A 22,894-nucleotide genomic window follows, 5' to 3' on the forward strand; every position below is an offset into this window, starting at 1 on the left:
AAACTGGAAATACAACTAAATTATAGAACAATCAACCTGAATAACCAACTGAACAGAAGTTGGAAAGAAGCCTTATAACTAAGGAGTTATGGAAGGAGCCACTGTACCACATAGAGACCGGTAGGAAGTACAGAGGAATGAGAGGGCTGGCTGGGCTCCCATGGGCAGCAGCTTAAGTTCCAGAGAGAGATTTCAGCAGCTGGGGAGAGAGGGTTACCCTGAGAAGTATGGGGTCTAAAGACCAAGCTGGGCTCCCCAGCCTACAGTACCACAACTGGGAAAGGAACCCAAATAACATCTGGCTATGAAAAGCATTGGGCCTTGTGTCTAAAAGGAAGAGAGAGCTAGAGAGGCAGGAAGCCTCTAAAAGGGCCAATGTACAAAAATTTGTTTGTAGCCACTAATCCTGGGCAACAGCAGATGGGAACAGTGTACTAGAGATGCATGAAGAGAGACTAGGGTTGATGGCTCTGAGATCTGAAAGGTCAGCTACCAGGAACCATGAGCTCTGTCATTCCAAACACTGTAGAAGCCATCTTTCTCAGCACTCCCCTCCATGCAACATCCTGAGGGGAAGCAATAGCCTACCTGCAGGAATCTCTCTCACCCCAATCTGTGGAGCTTAAGCCTGGCTGCTGAAAAATACAGCATGAGGCTATTTCAGAGAAAAAGCCTAACAGAAAGCCTGCAGTCTAAGGTGGATTTTTAGTAGCTCTGAGATCTTAGCTGACCCTTCCCCACAACTGGTGCTGGTAAAAGCCATGGTTCTGTCTGCACACAACCAGGCCCAGAAGAGGGAGCCATAAGCTGTGGATCACTGAGAGTCCAAACAGGTTGCCCAGGACAAGTCATAGGCAGAGTCTGACATTGATCTGCATTGAGTCTTTGCAGATTTACCTAAAATTGTACATAGAAACAAACACAAAGAGGCAGACAAATGGGAAGACAAAGAAACACACACCAAATGAAAGATCAAGAGAATTCTCCAGAAGAAGTAAAAGAAATGGAGGTAAGCAATTTATTAGATATAGAGTTTGGAGTAATGATAATAAGAATACTCAAAAGTATGAAAAAGAACATGCAGTCACAAAGAGGAGCAGTCAGAAATAAAGAATGTGATATCTGCAATGAATAATAGACTAGAAGGAATAAACAGTAGGTCAGATGAAGGCGAAGATCAAATCAGTAATTTGGAAGACAAATTAGAAAAAAAAAGAAAAAGAAACCCACCCAAGCAGAGTATCAAAAAGAAGAAGAATTTTTTAAAAATGAGGAGAGTTTAAAAAACCATTGGGACATCATGAAGTGTAACAACATCTGCATGATGGGAATACCAGAAGGAAAAGGGAATGAGCCAGAGATGAATGCCTATTTACAACATCTGCATGATGGGAATACCAGAAGGAAAAGGGAATGAGCCAGAGATGAATGCCTATTTGAAGAAATAATGATTGAAAGCTTTCCTAACCTGGTAAATGAAAAAGACATACAAGTCCAGGAAGTGCAGAGAGACCCAAACAAGACAGACTGGAAGAGACCTGCACCAAGACACATCATAATTAAAATGGCAAACCTTAAAGACAAGGACAGAATCCTAAAAGTCGCAAGAGAAAAGCAGTTAGCTACCTACAAAGGAGCTCTAATTAGACTGTTATCTGATTTCTCAACAAAACATTTTATGCAAGAAGGGACTGGCATGAAATATTCAAGGTGATGAGAAGTAAAGACCTACAACCAAGCTATCATTTAAAATCGAAGAAGAAATAAAGAGCTTTCCAGATAATAAAAAGCTAAAGAAGTTTGTTAACACCGAACCAGCATCCCAACAAATGTTAAAAGGCTTGCTTTAAGAAAAAGAAAGAAAAAAAATAGAGGAAAATAGTTTAAAAATAAAATGGCAGTAAATATGTATCTATCAATAATCAGTTTAAATGTAAATGGCTTAAATGTTCTAATCAAAAGATGTGAGGTAGCTGAATAGATAAGAGAATAAAACTAACTCTCTCTCTCTCTATATATATGCATAGTTATATATTATATATATAATTATATTATATGCATAATTATATATATATATATATATATATGTTGTCTCCAAGAGACCCACCTCAGAACAAAAGATACACACAGACTAAAAGCAAAGGGAAGGAAAAAGATTTCATGCAAATGGAAAGGAAAAAAAAGCAGGGATAGCAATACTTATAGACAAAATAGATTTTCAAAGAAGCAAGGCTATGATAGAGACAGAGAAGGACACTACATAATGATAAAGGGAACAATCCAACAAGAGGATATAACCCTAATAAGCATTTGGGCATCCAGCATAGGAGTACTTAAATATGTGAAACAAATCTTGATGGACATAAAGGGAGAGATTGATACAAATACAGTCATAGTTGTGGATTTTAACAACCCACTGACTTCAATGGATAGATCTTGTGAACGGAAAATCAACATGGAGATAGGGGCCCTAAATGACACATTAGATTAAATGGATTTAACTGATATTAGCAGAGCATTTCACCCCCACACCAGCAAACTATACATTCTTTTCAAGTGCACATGAAACATTTAATAGAATAGACTACATGTTAGGACACAAACAAGTCTCAAAACATTTATTATGACTGAAATCATATCAAGCATCTTCTCCAGTCACAATGCCATGAAACTAGAAATCAATCATAAAAAGAAAACTGAAAAATACACAAAGACATGGAGCTAAATAACATTATTAAACAATGAATCGGTGAACAACAAGATCAAGGAAGAAATCAAAAGATACCTTGAAACAAATGAAAATGAGGACACAACAACCTAAAATCTGTGGGACACCGGGGAGACCATTCCTAAGAGGGAGATTCATAGCATTGCAGCCAACTCGAGAAAAGCAAAAGCTCAAATAAACAATCTAACTTTACATTGAAAGGAACTTGAAAAGAAAAATAAACAATGCCCAAAATGAGTAGAAAGAAGGAAATAATAAATATCAGAGCAGAAATAAACAAAACAGAGTCTAAAAAAACATACAAAAGATCAATGAAAACAAGAGCTGCTTCTTTGAAAAGATAAACAAGATTAACAAACCTTTAACCAGACTCATTCAGAAAAAAGAGAGAGGACTCAAATAAGTAAAATCAGAAATGAGAAAGGAAAAATAACAACTGACATCAAAGAAATACAAAGGATTCTAAGAAAATATTATGGACAACTATATGCCAACAAACTGGACAACCTGTTCAAAATGGATAAATTCCTAGAAACATACAACCTTCCAAAACTAAATCAGGTAGAATTGGAAAATTTGAATAGACAGATTACACTTAGTAAAATTGAAGGAGAAATAAAAAAATTCCCCCAAACAAAAGCCCTAGACCAGATGGCTTCACACATAAATTCTGTCAAACATTATGAGAAGAACAAACACCCCTTCATCTCAAACTATTTCAAAAAATTCGAGAGGAGAGGACTCCCAAGCTCATTTTATGAGGCAAACATATCCTAATTCCAAAACCAGATAGACACTAAAAAAAGTATGGACCAATATCTCTGATGAACATAGATGCTAAAATACTCAACAAAATAGTAACATTCCAAATACAGCATATAAAATGCCATGTTCAAGTGGGATTTATTCCAGGAAGGTACGGTTGGTGCAACATTCACAAATTAATAAATGTGAAACACCATATTGACAAAAAGGAGGACAAAAAACATATGATCATATCAATAGATGTAGAAAAAGCATTTGATATCCAGCACCAATTTATGATAAAAACTCTAAGCAGAGCGTGAACAGAGGGAATATACCTAAACATAATAACGGCCATATACCACAAATCCATTGCCAACATCATAATCAATCAACAAAAACTACAAGCATTCCCCTTAAGATCAGGAACAAGACAGGGATGTCTGCTTTCACCTCTCTTCCTCAACACAGTACTGGAAGTCTTAACCATAGCAATTGGACAAGAAGGAGAAATAAAGGGCATCCAAATTGGAAAGAAAGAAGTAAAACTGTCTTTATTTGCAGATGATATACTACTGTACGTACAGAACCCTAAAATTTTACCAAGATACCACTAGAACTGATAAATGAATTCAGTAAATAATTCTCTTGTAGCAGAATACAAGATTAATGTACAAATATCAGTTGCATTTTTATATGCCAATAATGAACTAACAAAAAGGGAAATTAAGAAAACAATCCCAATCGCAACTGCTTCAAAAAGAATAAAATACTAGGAATAAATTTAGCCAAGGGTATAAAAGACCTATTCTCAGAAAGTTATAAGACACTGAAGAAATAAATTGAAGAAGATATCAATAAGTGGAAGCACATACCATGTTCCTGGAAAGGAAGACTTAACATCATTACAATGTCCAATCTACCCAAAGCAATCTATAGTTTCAATGAAACTCCTAACAAAACATCAATGACATATTTCACAGAACTGAAACAAATATTTAAAAAATTTATATGGAACCACAAAAGGCCCCTAATAGCAACAGTGATATTGAGAAAAAAGAACAAATTTGGAGGAATCATACTACCTAATATCAAACAACACTATAAGGCCATAATAATCAAAACTACATGGGCCCTAACTGGTGTAGCTCAGTGGATTGAGCGTGGGCCTGCAAACCACACGATCGTGGTTCAATTCCCAGTCAGGGAACATGCCTGGGTTGCAAGCGAGTTCCCAGCAGGGGACGCATGAGAGGCAACCATACATTAATATTTCTCTCCTTCTCTCCTTAAAAAAAAAGAGGAAAGGAAAAAAACCACATGGTACTGGCATAAAAACAGGTACACAGATCAATGGAACAGAATAGAGAGCCCAGAAATAAACCTATGTCTTTACAGTTAATTAATATTTGACAGAAGAAGCAGGAGCACACAATGAGCTAAAGATAGTTTGTCCAATAAATGGTGTTAGGAAAACTGGACAGATATGGGTAGAATAATGAAACTAGAACACCCTCTTATGCCACGCACAAGAATAAATTAAAAATGGATTAAAGACTTAAATATTAGAGCTGAAACCATAAAAATCCTAAAAGAAAACATAGGCAGTAAAATCTTGGACATTATTTGTAGCAATCTTTTTTCTAATACATCTCTTCAGGCAAGGGAAACAAAAGAAAAATAAAGAAATGGGACTACATCAAACTAAAAACTTTTTGTATAGCAAGGGGAGCTATCAACAAAATAAAAAGACAACCCATTGAATACGAAAACATACTGACTGATACATCTGATAAGGGTTAATATCCAAAATTTATCAAGTACACACAAAATTGAACACCAAAAAAGGAAACAGTCCAGTTGAAAATGGTCAAAGGTCCTGAAAAGACCCTTCTCCAAAGAGTACATACAGATGGCCAATAGACATATGAAAAGATCTTCAACATTACTAAACATCAGAGAAACAAATTAAAACCACAATGAGATGTCACCACACAGTGGTCAGAACTGTTGTCATAAATAAATCAACAAACAAGTGTTGCCAAGGATATGGAGAAAGAACCCTTATGCACTTTTGGTGGGAATGCAGATTGGTGCAGCCACTGTGGAAAGCAGTATGGAGATACCTCAAAAAATTAAAAATGGACTGCGTTAATCTGGTGATTCCACTTTCAAGAATTTAGTCAAAGAACCCTGCAATAGTGTGATGATTGCAGGAGGGCAGTATAAGGGGGTTAAATGATAATGAAAAAATGCAACAAAATAATTAATAAAAAATATAAATGCAGATTAGGAGCAAATAAAAATTACAAATAAGATAATTCTTCCTGTTTTAATTAAGGAAGAAGAGTTCCTTTTTTTCCTTTTTCTTAACGCATTTACTTTAAAAATTTGTAATTGTAAGCACTTTTTCAACTCTTTGACACCTGTCCCTTAGAAGACTAGGTAGGCCTTCTGTCAGCTTTCCTGGCCAGAACTGTCTTTCTCAAAACCTGGGAGCCATCTTTTCCAAATGCAAACACCAAGGGAGATAGCTCCCAGTTTGTGTGGACGTGTAGGAGCCTAGTTCAGTGGCTCTGTTGTTCTAATTTACAACAGATATGTGAAATTTGTTTCTCCTCACGATACAGCCAAATAGCTAACACAGGTGTTTCTTAACCATGATAAAGTTAGCATAAACTAAGTGTGAAAAAAAAATCTGCTGTGAAGTCCTATGTTTGAAGACTAGTTACCATGGAAACATATATGTAATGGGTTGTAGCTACTGAAGTATATGAAGGAGTGAGATTCCTTTCTGTCACTGAAATCTCTTAGCAAAATGCCTATGGTGGGCATTGCATTCTGGTTCAATGCTTATTGAATAATAAAAGCGTTTTCTTTCTCTTCTGACTTTCTGGAGAGGATTTCCAGGATGGAAGGACATGTTGTCTTCACTATAATTCCCCAACAATGTGCTATCTTTTGAATATGTTATCTATATTAATCAATATAATGATAAAAATTAACCATATTCTCATATAAAACTTGAGAATCATAGGAACATTTTACTTTCTTGGTTCAGTTCTTTGACAATTCAATGTAACTGTATGTTAAATTTTAAAAGAGGAAAGACTGATATTGTACAATAGAAATTTTTACTATGGCTTGCATATTTGTAACCCACATGAGGTTAATTATTAGAACTTTTGACCCAAAGGATTTAAATAATTGAACTGACTTGATTTAAGGGCTCAGAAATACATGTGAAGACAAAGTACTTTCTATCAAAGAACATATATTATTGGGAGACTACTTAGCTGTCCCAGCTTCCCTCAGTGTTTAACACTTCTGGAATAGGTAAGGAAGGCTAATATGACATAATTCTCTGTGGAATCGCTATTCCCCCAAGTAAATGAGAAGGAGGCTTAAAAGGACAGACATTGCATATTGCAGGGAAACTACCTTTAGATGCAATATGGCTCCAGCAGCAAAGGCATCTGGGAAATGTTGGAATCTTAACTCTCTGTAGCCTCAGCCTTGGCTGACTACCCAGAAAACAGGAATTCCACCCAAGAATTGTCATGCTCCCAGGAAGGAGTTTAATGAATATATAAAGTTTGATAACTGCCTATTGTTATCTGAGGAATGCACGGTTCTTTCTGACGGTCTACATGACTATATGGTTTTACTATTAGCCCCCTATAAAAAGGGACCCAGTCCTGGGAGGAGGAGGATTTTTGGGGGCTACCACTGAGATCAGCAACTGCTCTGCCCATGTATGTAAGTTATGTAAGTTTCTCTTATTAAAGCTCTTATGAATTTGAGTAAGGTGGGCTACCTGCCAGTTCTTTGGAATCAATCCAGAATTTAGATGTTTAGGACTTTCCCCCAACACATACATATAATTTTTAATGTTCTGTTTTCAGCAACTCAAACAATTCATGGTTTTATACCATTATTTTATTTCAATACATTAATTTCAAATTTAAAAATTTGAAAATTAGTGCATTAGTCATCAGATAAGAATATTTAATTCTAAACATATTAATGGAAATCTAGGCCGACAATATTGGCAAAATCTAAGAAATCTTTAATAGCAGTTCAGTAAACTTTAATTTATGTACTTAAAGGCAGCACCTTTTTTTTTAGTTTTATTTAAAGTACTAATCAAATAAGGAAAATCACATTAAAACTTAGGGAGAAAGGTCTTACCCATTTTTTTCAGCAAAGTTAATGACATTGAAAACCTAAAGTCATCTAACAGTAGGAAACAGTAGGTAAAATTCATGTAAATTGAACATGAAACCAACTTGCTTTAAATAATTAGCAATATTTACCTTGCAGCATTTTGTTCTATCTTTTCATCAATGTCACTGAAGATCTGCTTAAACTCTGAGTCTCCAGGAAATGAATTTAACAAACAATGTAGGTCAAAAGAATTACGGGAATATTCATCTCCCCAATCCATTCTGAGGAACAAGAATAAAAAACATGTTAGTTATACCAAAATAAAGAAAAAAGCCTATCTCAAACTGTGACAGTAAATCAAAACAAATAATTCCCATTTTAGGCAAAATGAAATACAGCAGTAGAAGAACTAGGGTATTATTAAGCTAGGTAAAGTGTTTTGTTATTTAAATTTCATGAGGTGTGACCTAATTTTCACACTTGCCTGTAGTTTGAAAGCTGAACAAAACAGCACCCCTCAGAGACCACTAACAAACATCATGCTGCTTCTCACTGTACCAAGAGCTGTGAAGTAAATCACAAAACCTCACAGACCGCTGTGAACAAAAGTGGTTGTAGAGAGACTTTAACACCTTCCGTCCTCCCTTACCAACAAACTGATCTAGACATTGTAACCTCAGAATTGTTCGGGCCTCATCTCCTGGCCCTCTTTATATATGGAAACGGCAGGAAATTCTCCTCTCTGGCATACATATTGATAAATAAAATTTAAATATGCTACTCCTTAAAGATACATACTTTCTCACTATCAAAGCATTATTCATCCATTCATTCATATGTGTTTATTAAATGGTTTGATAAGTAAGAAGCACTGCTGTACAAGCTGGGGATAAAGCTGCAACAACTCAAAGTTCCTGCCTTTATGGAGTTTTCATTCCAGTGGGGAAGGTCGATTTGAAAAACACATAAACAGATATTTTATCTGTTTAGCACAAGTTGTGCTATATGAGCAAGTAGATCAGGCCAATGAGATAGACTAAGAATGACAGAGTTGGTACAAAGTGTGTGTGTAACTGTGCAAACTGGGGCTTGGCCACTTGGCACCTTTGAGTCACATGACTCAGTGATTTGTGTTGAAGGAAATAGGTTTTTATTAACAGGGTTCCAATCTGGAGGGTTGCTGAGAGCATTCCTGCTCACAGCTCTTTCTCCCACAAGACCCGGAACTTTCCTTCTCCCTGAAAGGCTCAAAAAGTCCCCGTTTCCATATCTGTCATTAAGCTGGTCATGCAAACGGATCTCCATCATCTCTGGAATGTGCACTTGTGGTTTGCAGGATCGGCATTCTCTTGCAGCAGGTCTCTCCTTCAGTATCTGTAGTGCACTGTTCCCAGTCTCTATGGTTCAGAAAACCATGTGTGGTGTTACCCTGTCCCACAGGGTGGAAGCCCAGGGAGGCACATGAACCCAGCATGGAATCCTGCCTCCAGGAGTGAGCCCTCATTCCCTACAGGGTCTAAGTTCCTGATGGGCCCCACATCTCCTGGTCCCATGAGTGCTCCCAAGCTATGTGGGGAGCAGGGCCAGAAGCCCAGAACATCCAAATGTCAAAAACACAGAGGGAGACAGCTTTCATCAAGTTCTGAAGTCCTGTACCAAGAGATTCCATACCAGGAGAGTGACTTCTCCTTAAGCCCCGGTCTCCTGGTCACAGTGAAGCTCCAAACATCTCCTACGTGTCTGTGTGCTTGGCCAGGGAGGTCCTACAGCTCCACCAGCTCTGCTGCCTTTGTCTCTAGACCTCCTGGCAGACTTTCCAACCTCCTTTGTGGCATACTCCTGAACTCATGGCAATCTTCCCTTCAGACGTCCCATTACTTGGTCTGCTCTAAGTTAAACACTTGGCTCACACCTTCCTCTTGTGGCTGAACATCTGGCTCTTCCTATGGCACCTTAGTGTCTGCCATTTTTGTCAGCTCCCCAGTGTCTATGACTCTCTTTTGGCTGCCATCTTTAGTCAGGGCAAGAGTTCCCAGCAAGACATGGGCAACTGGATGCACATCCACCTCCCAAAGCTCAAGCAGGCTCTGTAATGAGCTCCCCACCTCTTTACCCCCCATTGTCCCCCGACCCTCGTGCCCCCCCCATCAGGAGTCACTCCACTGGAGCTTGTTCTCACAGTCAAGTACACAATTTTGCCCCAGGCAGCAGCCTTCTTCCCTTCAGGATGGCAGGGCTGTTAATCTGCCTTTGTGATGCAGTGTGCCTTAAACACTGTACTACCCCCCTCTTTCCCTACCCACCTCCTGACTTTTGTGGGACTAGAGGTTTCCTCTCTTTCCAGGGAACCCATGCTCTGCACCCTGTTACATATGAACTGTTTCATCTAGGGATATGTTCTTTTTGGACATAAAATAGTGCTTACGAAATATTTTGATGACTGATGGTATAAATGAATGATAAATTTAAACATTAAATGGTAACAAATACATATAACCTAAATATTAACAAAAAAGGTTTAGGTAAATGTGGTTTTACTTTGGATAAATCACAATGTTACTTGAAAAGCCGTCTATAAAAACTTTTGTAGAGTCTATAATACTAATGAAATTCATCATCTTAAATTATTTAATTATTGATAATTTCAGCTAATTTATTACACTATAATAAAATGTCAACGCAAGAAACATCCATACCTGTAAAAATTTTTGTGAGTTTATTTGAGCTAAAGTGACAACAATAGACAAGAAGCAAAACCTCGACAGACTAAGAAAATGTTCTGGAAAGAGCAGTTTTACGTCTTATTTTGTACATTACAATCAAACAGAAGATGAATAAGTGGGTTACATGGAATCCACTGGTGATAGATTAGGAAGGTAGGTGAAAGCAAAGCTGAAGATTTCCAAGCCCTATCTAAAATGAAGAATTAGTCTGAGGATAAAGCTTTTACTATACTTTAAAGGTACTATTTCAAAAGAAAAACACCCAATTAAAATGTTTTCATGTAAAAGTCTACAGTATCCAAGATTTGTCATTTGTAAATTCAATTAGTTCCAAATACAGAACAAGAACTGTAGTGGTTGAAAAGAGTCACCCCAAGATGTACCCCACTGGTTTGTGGGTTATTCTGAGCTAAAGGCAACTTTGGATGAAAGGGGCCACACATCAAACCTGACAAGGTCAGGGGAGGCCTGCATGATGGCCATACAAACTCAGAGACCTAAAGTAACCACACAGGATGTTCTGAAGTTAAAACCTTTCTAACTAAAGGTGAGTTATGGTGGGTAGTCATTGTCCTAGGCTGGAATCTTCTAGGACAAAAGTCAATCTTTACCTTAAATGAGCCTGTCTATTGTATTTTTGCATCTACTGACAATACACCTTTGGAATGTAAAATTTCCTTTTTCTGGACCCCTCAAAGCACAGGCACCACACCAGAGGGAGACCACAAATCCTCTCATTATTGTCATCGTGTTAATTGCTGACTGTTAACTATCCTGTACCTACCTGTGTAAACAAGCACATGTCTATCATTATATTTTTTATCCAATCCCAGAGGTTCCCCTGCTTTGCTTTTTCCTGTCTACCTAATCAATCACCAATGGAATTCATGTAACCCGCTTATGCATCCTCTTTTGATTGTAATGCATAAAATAAGGTGCAAAACTGACATTTTCTGGAGCATTTCTCAGTCTGTTCAGGTTTTATTTCCTGGCCATCGTTGTCACTTTAGTTCAAATAAACTATAAAAGTTCTTACAGGTTTGGACATTTCTTGTGTTGACACATCAAAAACCCTGCCATCTGAAGAGAAATTTCTGCCCGCCCCTGACTCTCATCCAACTACCTAGAAAATTTCGAATTGGGACCTAGCCCATAAGAGATGATCAGAGAAAATCTGGTTTGACCTGTCTATACAACAGGACAAACTACTACAATTACTCAAGATCTGTTCTTCTCATCATCCTGTAGTGACCTTCCTCCCCTCTGAAATCCCAAGGTGATCCTCAGCGCAGAATGTCATATATACTTCATTTTCTCTTTCTGTCTTCAAATCACTCATGTATGTGGGGGTTCCCGAGCATGCATATGCATTAAATTTGGTTATTCTCTCTTGTTAGTCTGTCCTATGTGGATTTAATTATTAGATCTGCAGAAAGAACCTTGAGGGTAAAAGAAAGTTTCAGCCTCCCACACAGCACAGATATAACATTTTAAAATAGCTGAATCAGTATTCCAGCCAAGATAGAGTCATAAGTAGCTATCCTTTGCTTCCTCCCATAACCAAAAGAGGGACAGTGACATATTTAAAAACAAAAAACAACCATAACAGCCAGAAAAATCAAACCATATGGAAGTCAAACAACCAAGAAGTTAAAGAAGAAACACTCACCCAGACTGGTGGGAGGGGGGCGGAGATGGGAAGCTGGGGCTGAGGGGGTGGGTGGCAAAGTGGCAGCCAGCAGACTGGACTGGGCGGGCAATGTGGCAGCTAGTCCCACATTCACGTGCAGATAAACCAGAAGAAAGAACCGGGAAGTAAGATAGACCACACAACTCGGGGTTCCATGTGGGGAAATAAAGCCTCAAAACCTCTGGCTATAAAAATCTGTGGGGGTTGCAGTGGCAGGAGAAACTCCCATTCTCACTGGAGGGTGCACTGGAGGGACCCACAGGGTCCTACAATGTACACAAAACCACCCACCTGGGAATCAGCAGCAGAAGGGCCCAATCTGCTTGTAGGTAGTGGGAGAAGTGACCAAAAGCAGACTGAGCACCAAGCAACTGGTATTGTTCTCTCTTTGATCCCTCCCACAAATAGAGTGCCACAATGCATCAAAGTGAGTTGCCCCACCCTGATGAATACCTAAGGCTCTGCTCCTGACAATGTGACAGGTGCTCTAAGACAAAGAAAAATGGCCCAAAAGAAAGAATAAATCAAAACTCCAGAGAAAGAACTAAACAATGAATAGATAGACCACCTATCAGATGCAGAGCTCAAAATACTGGTAATCAAGATGCTCATAGAAATGATTGAGCGTGGACTCAAAATAAAGGAAGAAGTAAAGACTAAACAAAATGAGATTAAAGCCAACAATTTGGAGCAAAAGGAAGAAATAAACATTCAACCAGAGCAAATGAAGAAACAAGAATTCAAAAAAATGAGGAGAAGCTTAGGAGCCTTCAGGACAACTTTAAGCATTCCAACATCCGAATCATAAGGGTGCCAGAGGGAGAAGAGGAAGAGAAAGAAATTAAAGACTCATTTGAACAAATAATGAAGGAAACCTTCTCCAATCTGACAAAGGAAATACACGTGCAAGTCCAGGAAGCTCAGAGAGTGCCAAACAAGTTGGACCCAAAGAGGAACACACCAAGACACATCATAACTGCATGACCTAAGATTAAAGATAAGGAGAGAATCTTAAAAGCAGCAAGAGAAAGCACGGAGTTACCTTGGAGTTCCCAAAAGACTATCAGCTGATTTCTCAAAAGAAACCTTACAGGTAAGAAAGGCTGGAAAGAAGTATTTAAAGTCATAAAAGGCAAGGACCTACATCCAACATTACTCTATCCAGCAAAGCTATCCTTTAGAAAGGGAGGGCAGATAAAGTGCTTCCCAGATAAGGTCAAGTTAAAGGAGTTCATCATCACCAAGCCCTCATTAAATGAAATGTTAAAGGGAGTTATGTAAGAAAAAGGAGAAGATCAAAACTGTGAACAGTAAAATGATACCAAACTCACAACTTGACCAACAACTGAACCTAAAAAACAATAACGAACAAAACTAAGCAGACAACTTGAACAGGAACAGAATCACAGAATGGAGATCACATGGAAGGTATTCAGTAGGGAAGGCGAGAATGGGGGAAAAGGTATAGGGAATAGGAAGAATAAATGGTAGGTACAAAATAGGTTAAGAACAGTACAGGAAATGGAGAAGCCGAAGAACTTATATGTACAACCCATGATGAGAACTAAAGGAGGGTGGAAATGCGGGTTGGAGGGGTTGCCGAACAGAGAGGAATGAAAAGGAGAAAGAATTGGGAGAACTGTAATAGCATAATCAACAAACTAAAAAATATAGAAAGTAAAATAAAATAGCTAAATCCTAGTACAGTTGGATATTTTTTCGTTCAAAGCATTTTGCAGTAAATGCTGTAATTTCTCATTTAAAAACAAATATTTATCTAAATTTCCCATAATAAATATTACATTGAAATCAGGCTAAAACAAAACAAAACAAAAAATACATAAGGTAAATGGTAGGAAACCTCATGTCCATCAGAAGTTATACTTTTTTAGGACACCAAAACCTCAATATTTCCATATAATCAATAAGTTCGATATCTTTATATCTCCCTAGCAGCTTAACTAGCTACTGCTATTATCAGAACAGTCACTTCTAAATCCAATGCCCATCATTACTAATAATAAATTTAGTTTTTATATTTGCATACATTTAAATAATTTGGGGTAGTCTAACTCCTCAGATGATGAATTATTCAAAACCTGTTGCAAAAAACAAAATTTGACTTTAGTAATAAAAAGATTTGATGGCTGAAGGTTCTCGTACAGAACTCCAATTTATAAATATTTTGTGTTCACAGCAAACTTCTTTGTTATAAGGGGTTACAAGTTACAGTATCAATACTCTGTTTCAGAACTGTACCAATTTGCCAATACTATAAAGCCTCATTAATTCATACAACACATTCAAAACTTAAGAAATTATGTATGGAAGTAAGCTTAAAAATAATAGCAGAATAGCAATATGATCTGTTGTGTATCTACTCTGTACAAGGTATTTTACGTACATCATCTTTAATTCTCATAATAACTCTACAAATAATTCATATCCTAATTTATAGAGGAGAGAACTAGGGCCCAAAAAGATTAACTAGCACATCCATATGACACAGCTACTCAGTGTCTGGGACACAGTTTGCACCTCGATCTGGTTGGCTCTAAAACTTGAGGATGCTCATATCTTGAGAAATTAATCACTTACTGCATAGAAAACATATTTTTCTAGAAATCACACTAACCAAAATGTTAAAATGGTTATCCCTGGATGTTTAGACTATGGCTAATTTTTGCTGACTTTTTTATACTTAACATTTTTCTGTTTTTGCAATAAGTACTTATCATTTCATATATAATTAGTAAAAATACTTTAAAAAACAATTACCCCTGCTCACAGGGGACTATGATTTTTTATTTTACATTTTCTACCTCTTTTTATTTGAAACATCTTCAATCCTTAAAAATTCTCCCTTGCCAACTGGTGTTTATCATTTCTTGCAAAGTCTAATTAAAAAATTACACAATTTCCAAATATCTCTTGACTATTATCATTTCACCAACCTTTTGTGTTATTTTGTATTATTTGTGCTTGCAAATGCTGTTAAAAGAAAAAATGTATTATTTTGATAATGAATGTGTGTGTTACATTCTTCACTGAAATCAGTTCTGGAGTAAAACCGTAGTAAATTGCAACATGCAGAGGACTCAGATAAGGCTGGCAATCGTGATTTTGAAAGATTTCCTATCTACATGGTTGTGTGATTTTTCTCTAACCATTATAGAAGAGTTAATCAATAAACACAGAGAATGAATTAAAGGAATGCCATTTCATACCAATGATAGGGTACCAGAATGATGACGGGTCACAGTTTTCACATGACTGGTATAAATCTATGACGTTTCCATACTTATACAGTTCCAAGGTGATGAATGGTAAGAGAAACAAGAGTCACCTTTTAGGTAAAGAAGCAGCAAGCTTAATATGCTGTGTAATGGAAAAAAATATGATGGGCAAAATATTACCAATAGGATAAGAAAACTAACTCAAGTAAATAGTGGTGCACAGCATGAAATAAGAGATAAATAATGGAGAGTAGACTGTGGTAAGCAATGCTGAAGCTTGGATTTGGAAGTTTTCTCTTTAGATTGGCAGTAATCCCTACAAGACTGTGGGCATGACTATAGGCACCAATCTCCTATTCCCTTACATGCACTTCGTGGGCCCACAGTATGTCTTCCCTTGCTGGGCATCATGAAGGAGCACAGAGAGACTGGACAATCTCTCCTCACACGGAGAGGTGACAGTAAAAAGAATAAGGACATAAAAAAGGGAGTCGGTAAAAAGATCACCTGCTATTTTGTAAACATAACTATGACCTCAACAACAGAAAAGTAAATTATTGAGGGACCAATATAATTTGGCAAATACTTCAGTATTATTTCAGAAAGGCAGAATAGCCCTGGCTTGAGTGTGGATTGAGTATGGGCCTGTGAACCAAAGGGTCATTGGTTCGATTCAGAGCTAGGGCACACGCCTGGGTTGTGGGCCAGGTCCCCAGTGTGGGGGCCAAGTGAGAGGCAACCACACATTGATGTTTCTCTTCCTCTTCTTCTCCCTCCCTTCCCTTCTCTCTAAAAGAAAAGAAATAGTCATTTTTTTTAAAAAAAAAGAAAGGTAGAACTAAAAAATTTAGGGGGGAAAAGGAAGAGGCAGTGAAGTTGTGGCCCAAGATACAGTTTTCATAACCTCTTTATGTTCCTATATTTCCAAATGTGAAATTGTCATCAGGGAGACAATAATAAAATGACATAACAAATGAGGTCTATTACCCTAATCCATGATCAATAAAAAATGGGAGCTATAGCTCTTAAAGCACAATAACTTTATTTTTGAAATTGCTATTCATGATATTGTTTTTAAATGTTCATTCTCCTATAATGTCTGATTATTTTTGTATATGATTAAAAACAGTGCTTAATATTTCAAACACGTGTAAACATCCAATCAAATATTAATTATTGCCTTTAAAAATGAGTTGTTTGAAGAACTGTATCTAAGTCAAACATCTGTAGATCATGTTTCAGCTGTAGGCAAATTAACAGTTGAGTTATAGATTCCTAAGAACAGTGACTATAATAAAATATGAACATATTATAAGCAATGCCAGAAAACATTACAATAAAGCAATAAAAAATCTACTTTATGCAACCAAAAGAAAGCTCCCCCCATCCAAATTTAGAAATCTCACTTGTCCTTTAACGTATTTTAAAATGATACTTTTCTATTGTATGGTATTTTCTTTTCTTTTTTCTAGTTTAAATATATGTAATGGTTAGAGTACTTATCTTTTTTCTGGTTCTTCAATAAGAAAAACCCAGAATGACATTTTTCTTATAACCAACGAATAAATGCTTAGAAAGGACTGGAAAGAAGATTGAAAAACTAACCATTGGGGAGAAATCCACACTGCAACTAAGTTAGTAAAGGGAAACAATAGGACCATGTAATCTTTCCTCTGCAAAAAAAGCCAGTGAGGCGTCATACACCTCCTGTGCACAGACTGTGGACTTACTGTTGCCACCGGCTCTGACTCACCTGAGGTGAGTATTCAGTATCATTGTCTAACCTAAAATAAACACCATTAAAGAACATGGTAAGGGGTGGAGTGTCCTGATTAATTGAAAATAACTACACATTCTACCTTTATAGAAGGTAGAACGCTCAACAAGTTTCATTGAACAAAGAATCAATGGATTGGAGTCCTGATCCTGGTCCTGCTCTGTCTGTACGGATTTGGGTACATCACTCAGAGGGAAGGAACTCATGTTCCTCATTTATAAAATGAAGTGAATGGATTTATAGGCTCTAAGGTTTCTTCCAGCTATAAATTTGTTACATTCTCTTAAGAAATGATAAGAGACATACATATTCCTAACACCCCCCCAAATTAACTCTCCCAATGGACTATTTCCCTTGTCAATACCATCATTTTTCTTGTATGTTGGACTCTCAGATCCATTTTTTAACTATTTTCTTTTTCCTTCCCCAGGACTACCATATAGAAAGCTAAAGTGATACCTATAGCATAGCAATAAATAACATGTTAAAAAATGTGAGGAATCCAGACATTCTTTTATAGTAATAGATAGATGCCTTGCATTGATATTCCACCCTGAAAATCCCAGCTCCCTAAAATATTCTAAGAAGCAACTAGCACATGTTTCTGAGCTACTCTGACTTGGCACACTCTTCCCCAGCAAAAGATTTCTGAGACCAACTGACTTTGGACATGAGCCTCCAGAAGGAAAGGGAATCAGAGAATCATATCTTGAAAAGCATCATGTATCCTTATATATTCTTTATATTATTTGTATTATTCTTTGTATTGTTGGTTTGGCTTGAGTTGCTGATCTGATTAAAAGCAAAGTGAAAATTAACTTTCATCATGTCATCATTGTTAAACTGAACCAGCCTTTTCTGGCCTGGTTCATTTTTACTTTCCCATTCTTATCTAATTACAAATCAATCTTCCTGTATCACTCATAAGGTCCTGCCAACATAATATAATTCAAAATTTAATTTTTACTAAATCTAGAAAATTTTATATAAGTTAGTGAACTCATTCACTGAGTTATAATTTAAAGGTAAGGAAGACACAAATAAGCAGAAGCATATACTGTACTCATGCACTGGAATAATTAACATCATTAAAATGCCCTTACTACCCAAAGCAATCTATAGATTCAATACAATTCTTATTAAAATACCAATGGCATATTTCACAGATCTAGAAAAAAATATTCCAAAAATTTATATGGAACCAAAAAGACCCCAAACAGCCCAAGCAATCTTGAAAAAGAACAAAGGTGGAGGGATCACAATGCCTGTTATCAAAATATACTATGAAGCCATTGTAATGAAAACAGCATGGTCCAGGCATGCAAACAGGCATACAGATCAATGGAACAGAAGAGACAACCCATAGATAAACCCATACCTTTATGCTCAATTAATATCTGACAGAGGAGGTAGGATAAAATGGTAACATAAAATAGAGTAAAGACAGTCCCTTCAATAAATGGTATTGGGAAAATTGGACCATGCATGACATGCAAAAAAAATGAAACTACACCACCAACTTACATCATACACAGGGAATAAGCTCAAAATAAACAAAAGACTTAAATGCTAAATCATGAATCCATAAAAATCCTAGAAGAAAACATCTTAGACATCTCTTATATACCAATATTTTTTGCTAATACATCTACTTGGTAAAGGGAAACAAAGAAAAACATAAACAATGGGAGTAGAGCAAACTAAAAAGCTTTTGCACAGTGAAAGAAACCACCAACAAAATGAAAAGGGAACCCACTGAATGGGAGAACATATTGGCCAACAATATATTTTATAAAGGGTTAATATGCAAAATACATAAAGAACTACACAACCCAATACCAAGAAGACAAAAAATCCAATTAAAAAATGGATAAAGAACCTGAATAAACACTTCTCCAGAGAGGACATATAGATGGCCAATAGGCATATGAAAAAATGCTCAACATCACTAATCATCAGAGATATGCAAATTAAAACCAAAATGAGATATAGCTTCATACCTCTCAGAATAGCCATCATCAATAAATCAACCAACAACTAGTGCTTCTGAGGATGTAAAGAAAAGGGAACCCTTGTACACTGTTGGTGGCAATGAAGATTAGTGCAGCCACTGTGGAAAACATTATGGAATTTCCTCAAAAAATTTAAAACGGAACTTCCTTTTGACCCAACAATCTCTCTCACTTCTGGGAATATATCTTAAGAATCCCAAAGCACCAATTCAAAAGAATATATGTAGCCCTATGTTCATTGCAGCATTATTTACAATTGCCAAGATATGGAAACAGCCCAAGTGCCCATCAATAGATGAATGGATAAAAAAGCAGTGCATTCACACAATGGAATAGTACTTGGCAGTAAAAAAAAGAGAAAAACAAATCTTACCTTCTGCAACAGCATGAATGGACCTAGAGATTATTATGCTAAGTGAAATAAGCCAGTAAGAGAAAGACAAAACACCATATGATCTCACTTATATGTGGAATCTAATGAACAAAACAGAAACAGAGAGGCATGGATACATGGAACAGACTGACAACTCTCAGAGGAGAGGGGTGATGGAGGACTGGATGAAGGAAGGTGAAGAGACTAACCCCCCAAAACACACACAGACACACATGCATATCACATACACATAGACAACAGTATAACAGTGTGGTGGTAGCCAGAGGAAAAGAGGGTGGAGGTAGGTGGAGATGGGAAAAGCGGGAGAAAAAGGAGACAGAAAGAGACATTGCTTGGGACGATAGATGCATGATGGAGTGTGCAGACAAGTGTTATTGAGTTACACACTTGAAACAGGTATGGTTTTATGAGCCAATGTCACCCCAATGAATTCAATAAAAAATTAAATAAAGTCAAATAAATAATAAAGAACAACAAAATAAAATAATCTCCACACACAAAGACAAATTTATAATCCTCATACGAAGGATGTGGAAACTGAGTCATAGAGAGGTTCATGATTTGCCCAAAATCACTGACATAGGAAGGCTGGGATTCAGGCTGCTTCAACATCTGTCCTTAGTTGCAATGCTAAATATAAAATATCTCTCTGTATATAGCCATAGTTTAAAAAAAATTACTTTACCTCTTACACATGTTGATTTGTTTACTGGCTTATATATTTGACAGCATTATAAATTTTCTTCACTATGGAATCTATGTAATCTCCCCTCCAATTTTTTTAAGGCTAGATCTTTCATTGTGATACTTCAGAGTTGTCAGTAATTCGTTCCTTTTAATCAATTACTAGAAGTTAAAAATTTAATATTTTAGCTTCCCTCAAAGACTGAGAAGCAACTCACGGGGAGATTTCAATTTGTTGAGTCACTTAGAATACCTTATGCATTAAAATCTTATATTAGAAAATAAAAAAAACCCTTGTTATTCTATTCAATTTATTTTTCAACTCTCACCTGTATATTAGGTTTTCCTGTAGACTGCTACCCTTTCCATAAATAATTGTGGAAGGTATTATTATTATAATTATATGGGCTAGACTATTAATATAGAGCCCCAAACTGCTCGTATTAACATAATACAGTTATTAAAATCCCTTTTAACAAAATGCAAAATATTTCATTGTAGCTCCTCTATTAGTGATGTACTGGTTGGTATATATATGTGTGTGTGTGTGTATGTATGAAGTAGAAATTGACAGGATCAGTCAGCATATGCTATTGTAGCTTGACAAGCAAACAGAATTAATTGTCATATGCTTTACTCACCAAATCTGACATTGCTTTCTTTAGTTTTCAATGCACTTCTCTTTCTAGAAAATATTTTCATTTTGATAACTATTTATTATCTTTAATATGCAATCCTGGCCATCTCTTGCTTTAATGTAACAATGAGACTATGATATGTGAAAACAAATTTTAATTTTTTCATTTTTATAACTTTGCATGCAAACATTTCACATGATTTTAAAGTCATGAAATTATCATATAGCTTGAGATTAGATCTAAATAATACCATAGATCATAGAAGCAATGATTAACTAATGAAGTTTCAAGCATAGTAAAATCTTAGTAATTTTACTAAGAAAATAGTACATCTGCATTAGTAGAAAGTTTAAGAGATGGAGCACTTTAAGAAAAGCAGTTGTACTATGTATCAAGTGGGAATAACAAACATAGCTTGTGAGATGTCAATTACATTTTAAGTAACTTTGTTTTAACAACTAGATTAGAATAATTTGAATTTAGCATGTACTTTGTATATAAATGGGTACTTCTAAAAGAATTAGGGTTCTTAAAGTATGGTTCAAGGGTTTAAGAATTTCTCCTGAAATGTTACTAATATTAATTAGCTAGCCATATTAATGTGATACTGTTCTCTTAAATTTTAACAATGTTATTAACTTAACATTAATTTGATGGATAAATGTCTCCTTTGAAATACCCTTTTATGGTTTCTGGAGATTTTGCTCCATCAATTATCATGTGCTATAGTATCAATATCCCTTCCAGCTGACTATAATAAGTTCAAGTTTCTTGCTTGTCAGAAACCAACAAAACCCACCATCAGACGCCTCCCTCTTCCTTTCATAGCCCACCACATTAAAATTGCAGTCCATAGTTCCTAATTTCATATTCTCACCTCTCATTCACTTCTCAACCCAGAGTGATCTGGATTCTGCCTCTATTCTTATACTGAAACTGACAAAATATTTTTCAGTCCCTGTCATACTTAATCTCTGCACTGTTTGGAACTGATACCTACTTCTTCCTTGAAGTTGTCTTCTCTCTTGCCAATCTTCCTAAGTATTATGGGTTCCCAGTTCTCTTCGTGTCTTTCACACATTTATTCATGTGCTCTGGGTAAGAGTCCCCACTTTGGGTAGCTGGCAAGCTCACAAAATTTCTTCTTCTTTTTAATTTGAAATATACAATGTTGTCCATTTCTATGCTAGAGGACCCATCCACCTTTCCTGGTCATAACTAATTGTTCCAGGATTAAACAGTTGACCGAAGCTGAAGCATCAGGCTGACACTATTTCAAATTTCAAAATGAATTTTGAAAGTTAACTGATCAAGTTAACTCCAGCCTTCCAAGAGGAAGTGCACTGCCACCAGCCACTTTTTCTTTTTTCTTTCTTGCTTGCTTCAATTAACCAAAGTAGTTTTTATTAAACTAACAAATATCTAAATTGGCTCTTCTCTCATCTCGTCATTAAACACTGACATTCACCACAGGGATCTTTCTAGACTGGCTTCTCGTTTTAAATACTTTTCCCTGGGCATTTGTCATTCAAAGCCACTACCTTCTTCTCATGTAATTTTATCAGAGTAGATGTGTGTTTTTCTGTGAAGTTTTAATTTTTAAAAAATTTTTGTTTTATTTTTATTAGTTGGATTTTTCTCCCCCTTGGACCTCAGAAAAAACTTTTTCTATTAATTCTAATTTTGTAGTCTTCTGAAATTTCCTTTCCCCTTGACTAACTTGGGAGAGGAAAACGAATAAATCTTTCTTTCTCTTCTCTCTTCTTATGCATTTCATGCTGGCATTCTTAGTATTCACTGTATTCAACATGCTTTTCACCTACTATCTTGATCATAGAAATTCAGTCTGTCTCTCTAAACTTAGTTCTTCCAAAACCCCCACACATATTTCCAAGCCCATATTAGACGATTTCACTTCACTGATTCAAAAGGTCCCTTGCACTCAACATGTCCACAGTTTAATCCAAAATCTTTTCCTAAATCTGGCTTTTCTTCCTCTATTATGGGGTCACCACCTACCTAATCACTCCCTCCCTTACCCTAGTACCTTAGTATGAGGTGTCAGCAAATGGTGGTGCAGTCTGTTTTTTCCATGCCCTGT

At 36.4% G+C, this 22,894-nt stretch overlaps 1 protein-coding gene across 1 annotated transcript in view; it reads right to left on the reverse strand.

Moving 5' to 3' along the window:
* Positions 1 to 22,894, reverse strand: part of KIAA0825 (KIAA0825 ortholog) — a 391,792-nt gene that overhangs the window by 333,796 nt on the left and 35,102 nt on the right. The window contains exon 3 of the mRNA XM_037032449.1: positions 7,789 to 7,920. Coding sequence (XP_036888344.1) covers positions 7,789 to 7,919 — 131 coding nt within the window. The 5' untranslated portion in view covers position 7,920. The remainder of the gene's footprint in view (positions 1 to 7,788; positions 7,921 to 22,894) is intronic.

This window comes from Sturnira hondurensis, unplaced genomic scaffold (genome assembly GCF_014824575.4).
Source record: "Sturnira hondurensis isolate 20B ecotype Veracruz unplaced genomic scaffold, ASM1482457v3 Scaffold0021354, whole genome shotgun sequence".
Lineage (NCBI taxonomy): Eukaryota > Metazoa > Chordata > Mammalia > Chiroptera > Phyllostomidae > Sturnira > Sturnira hondurensis.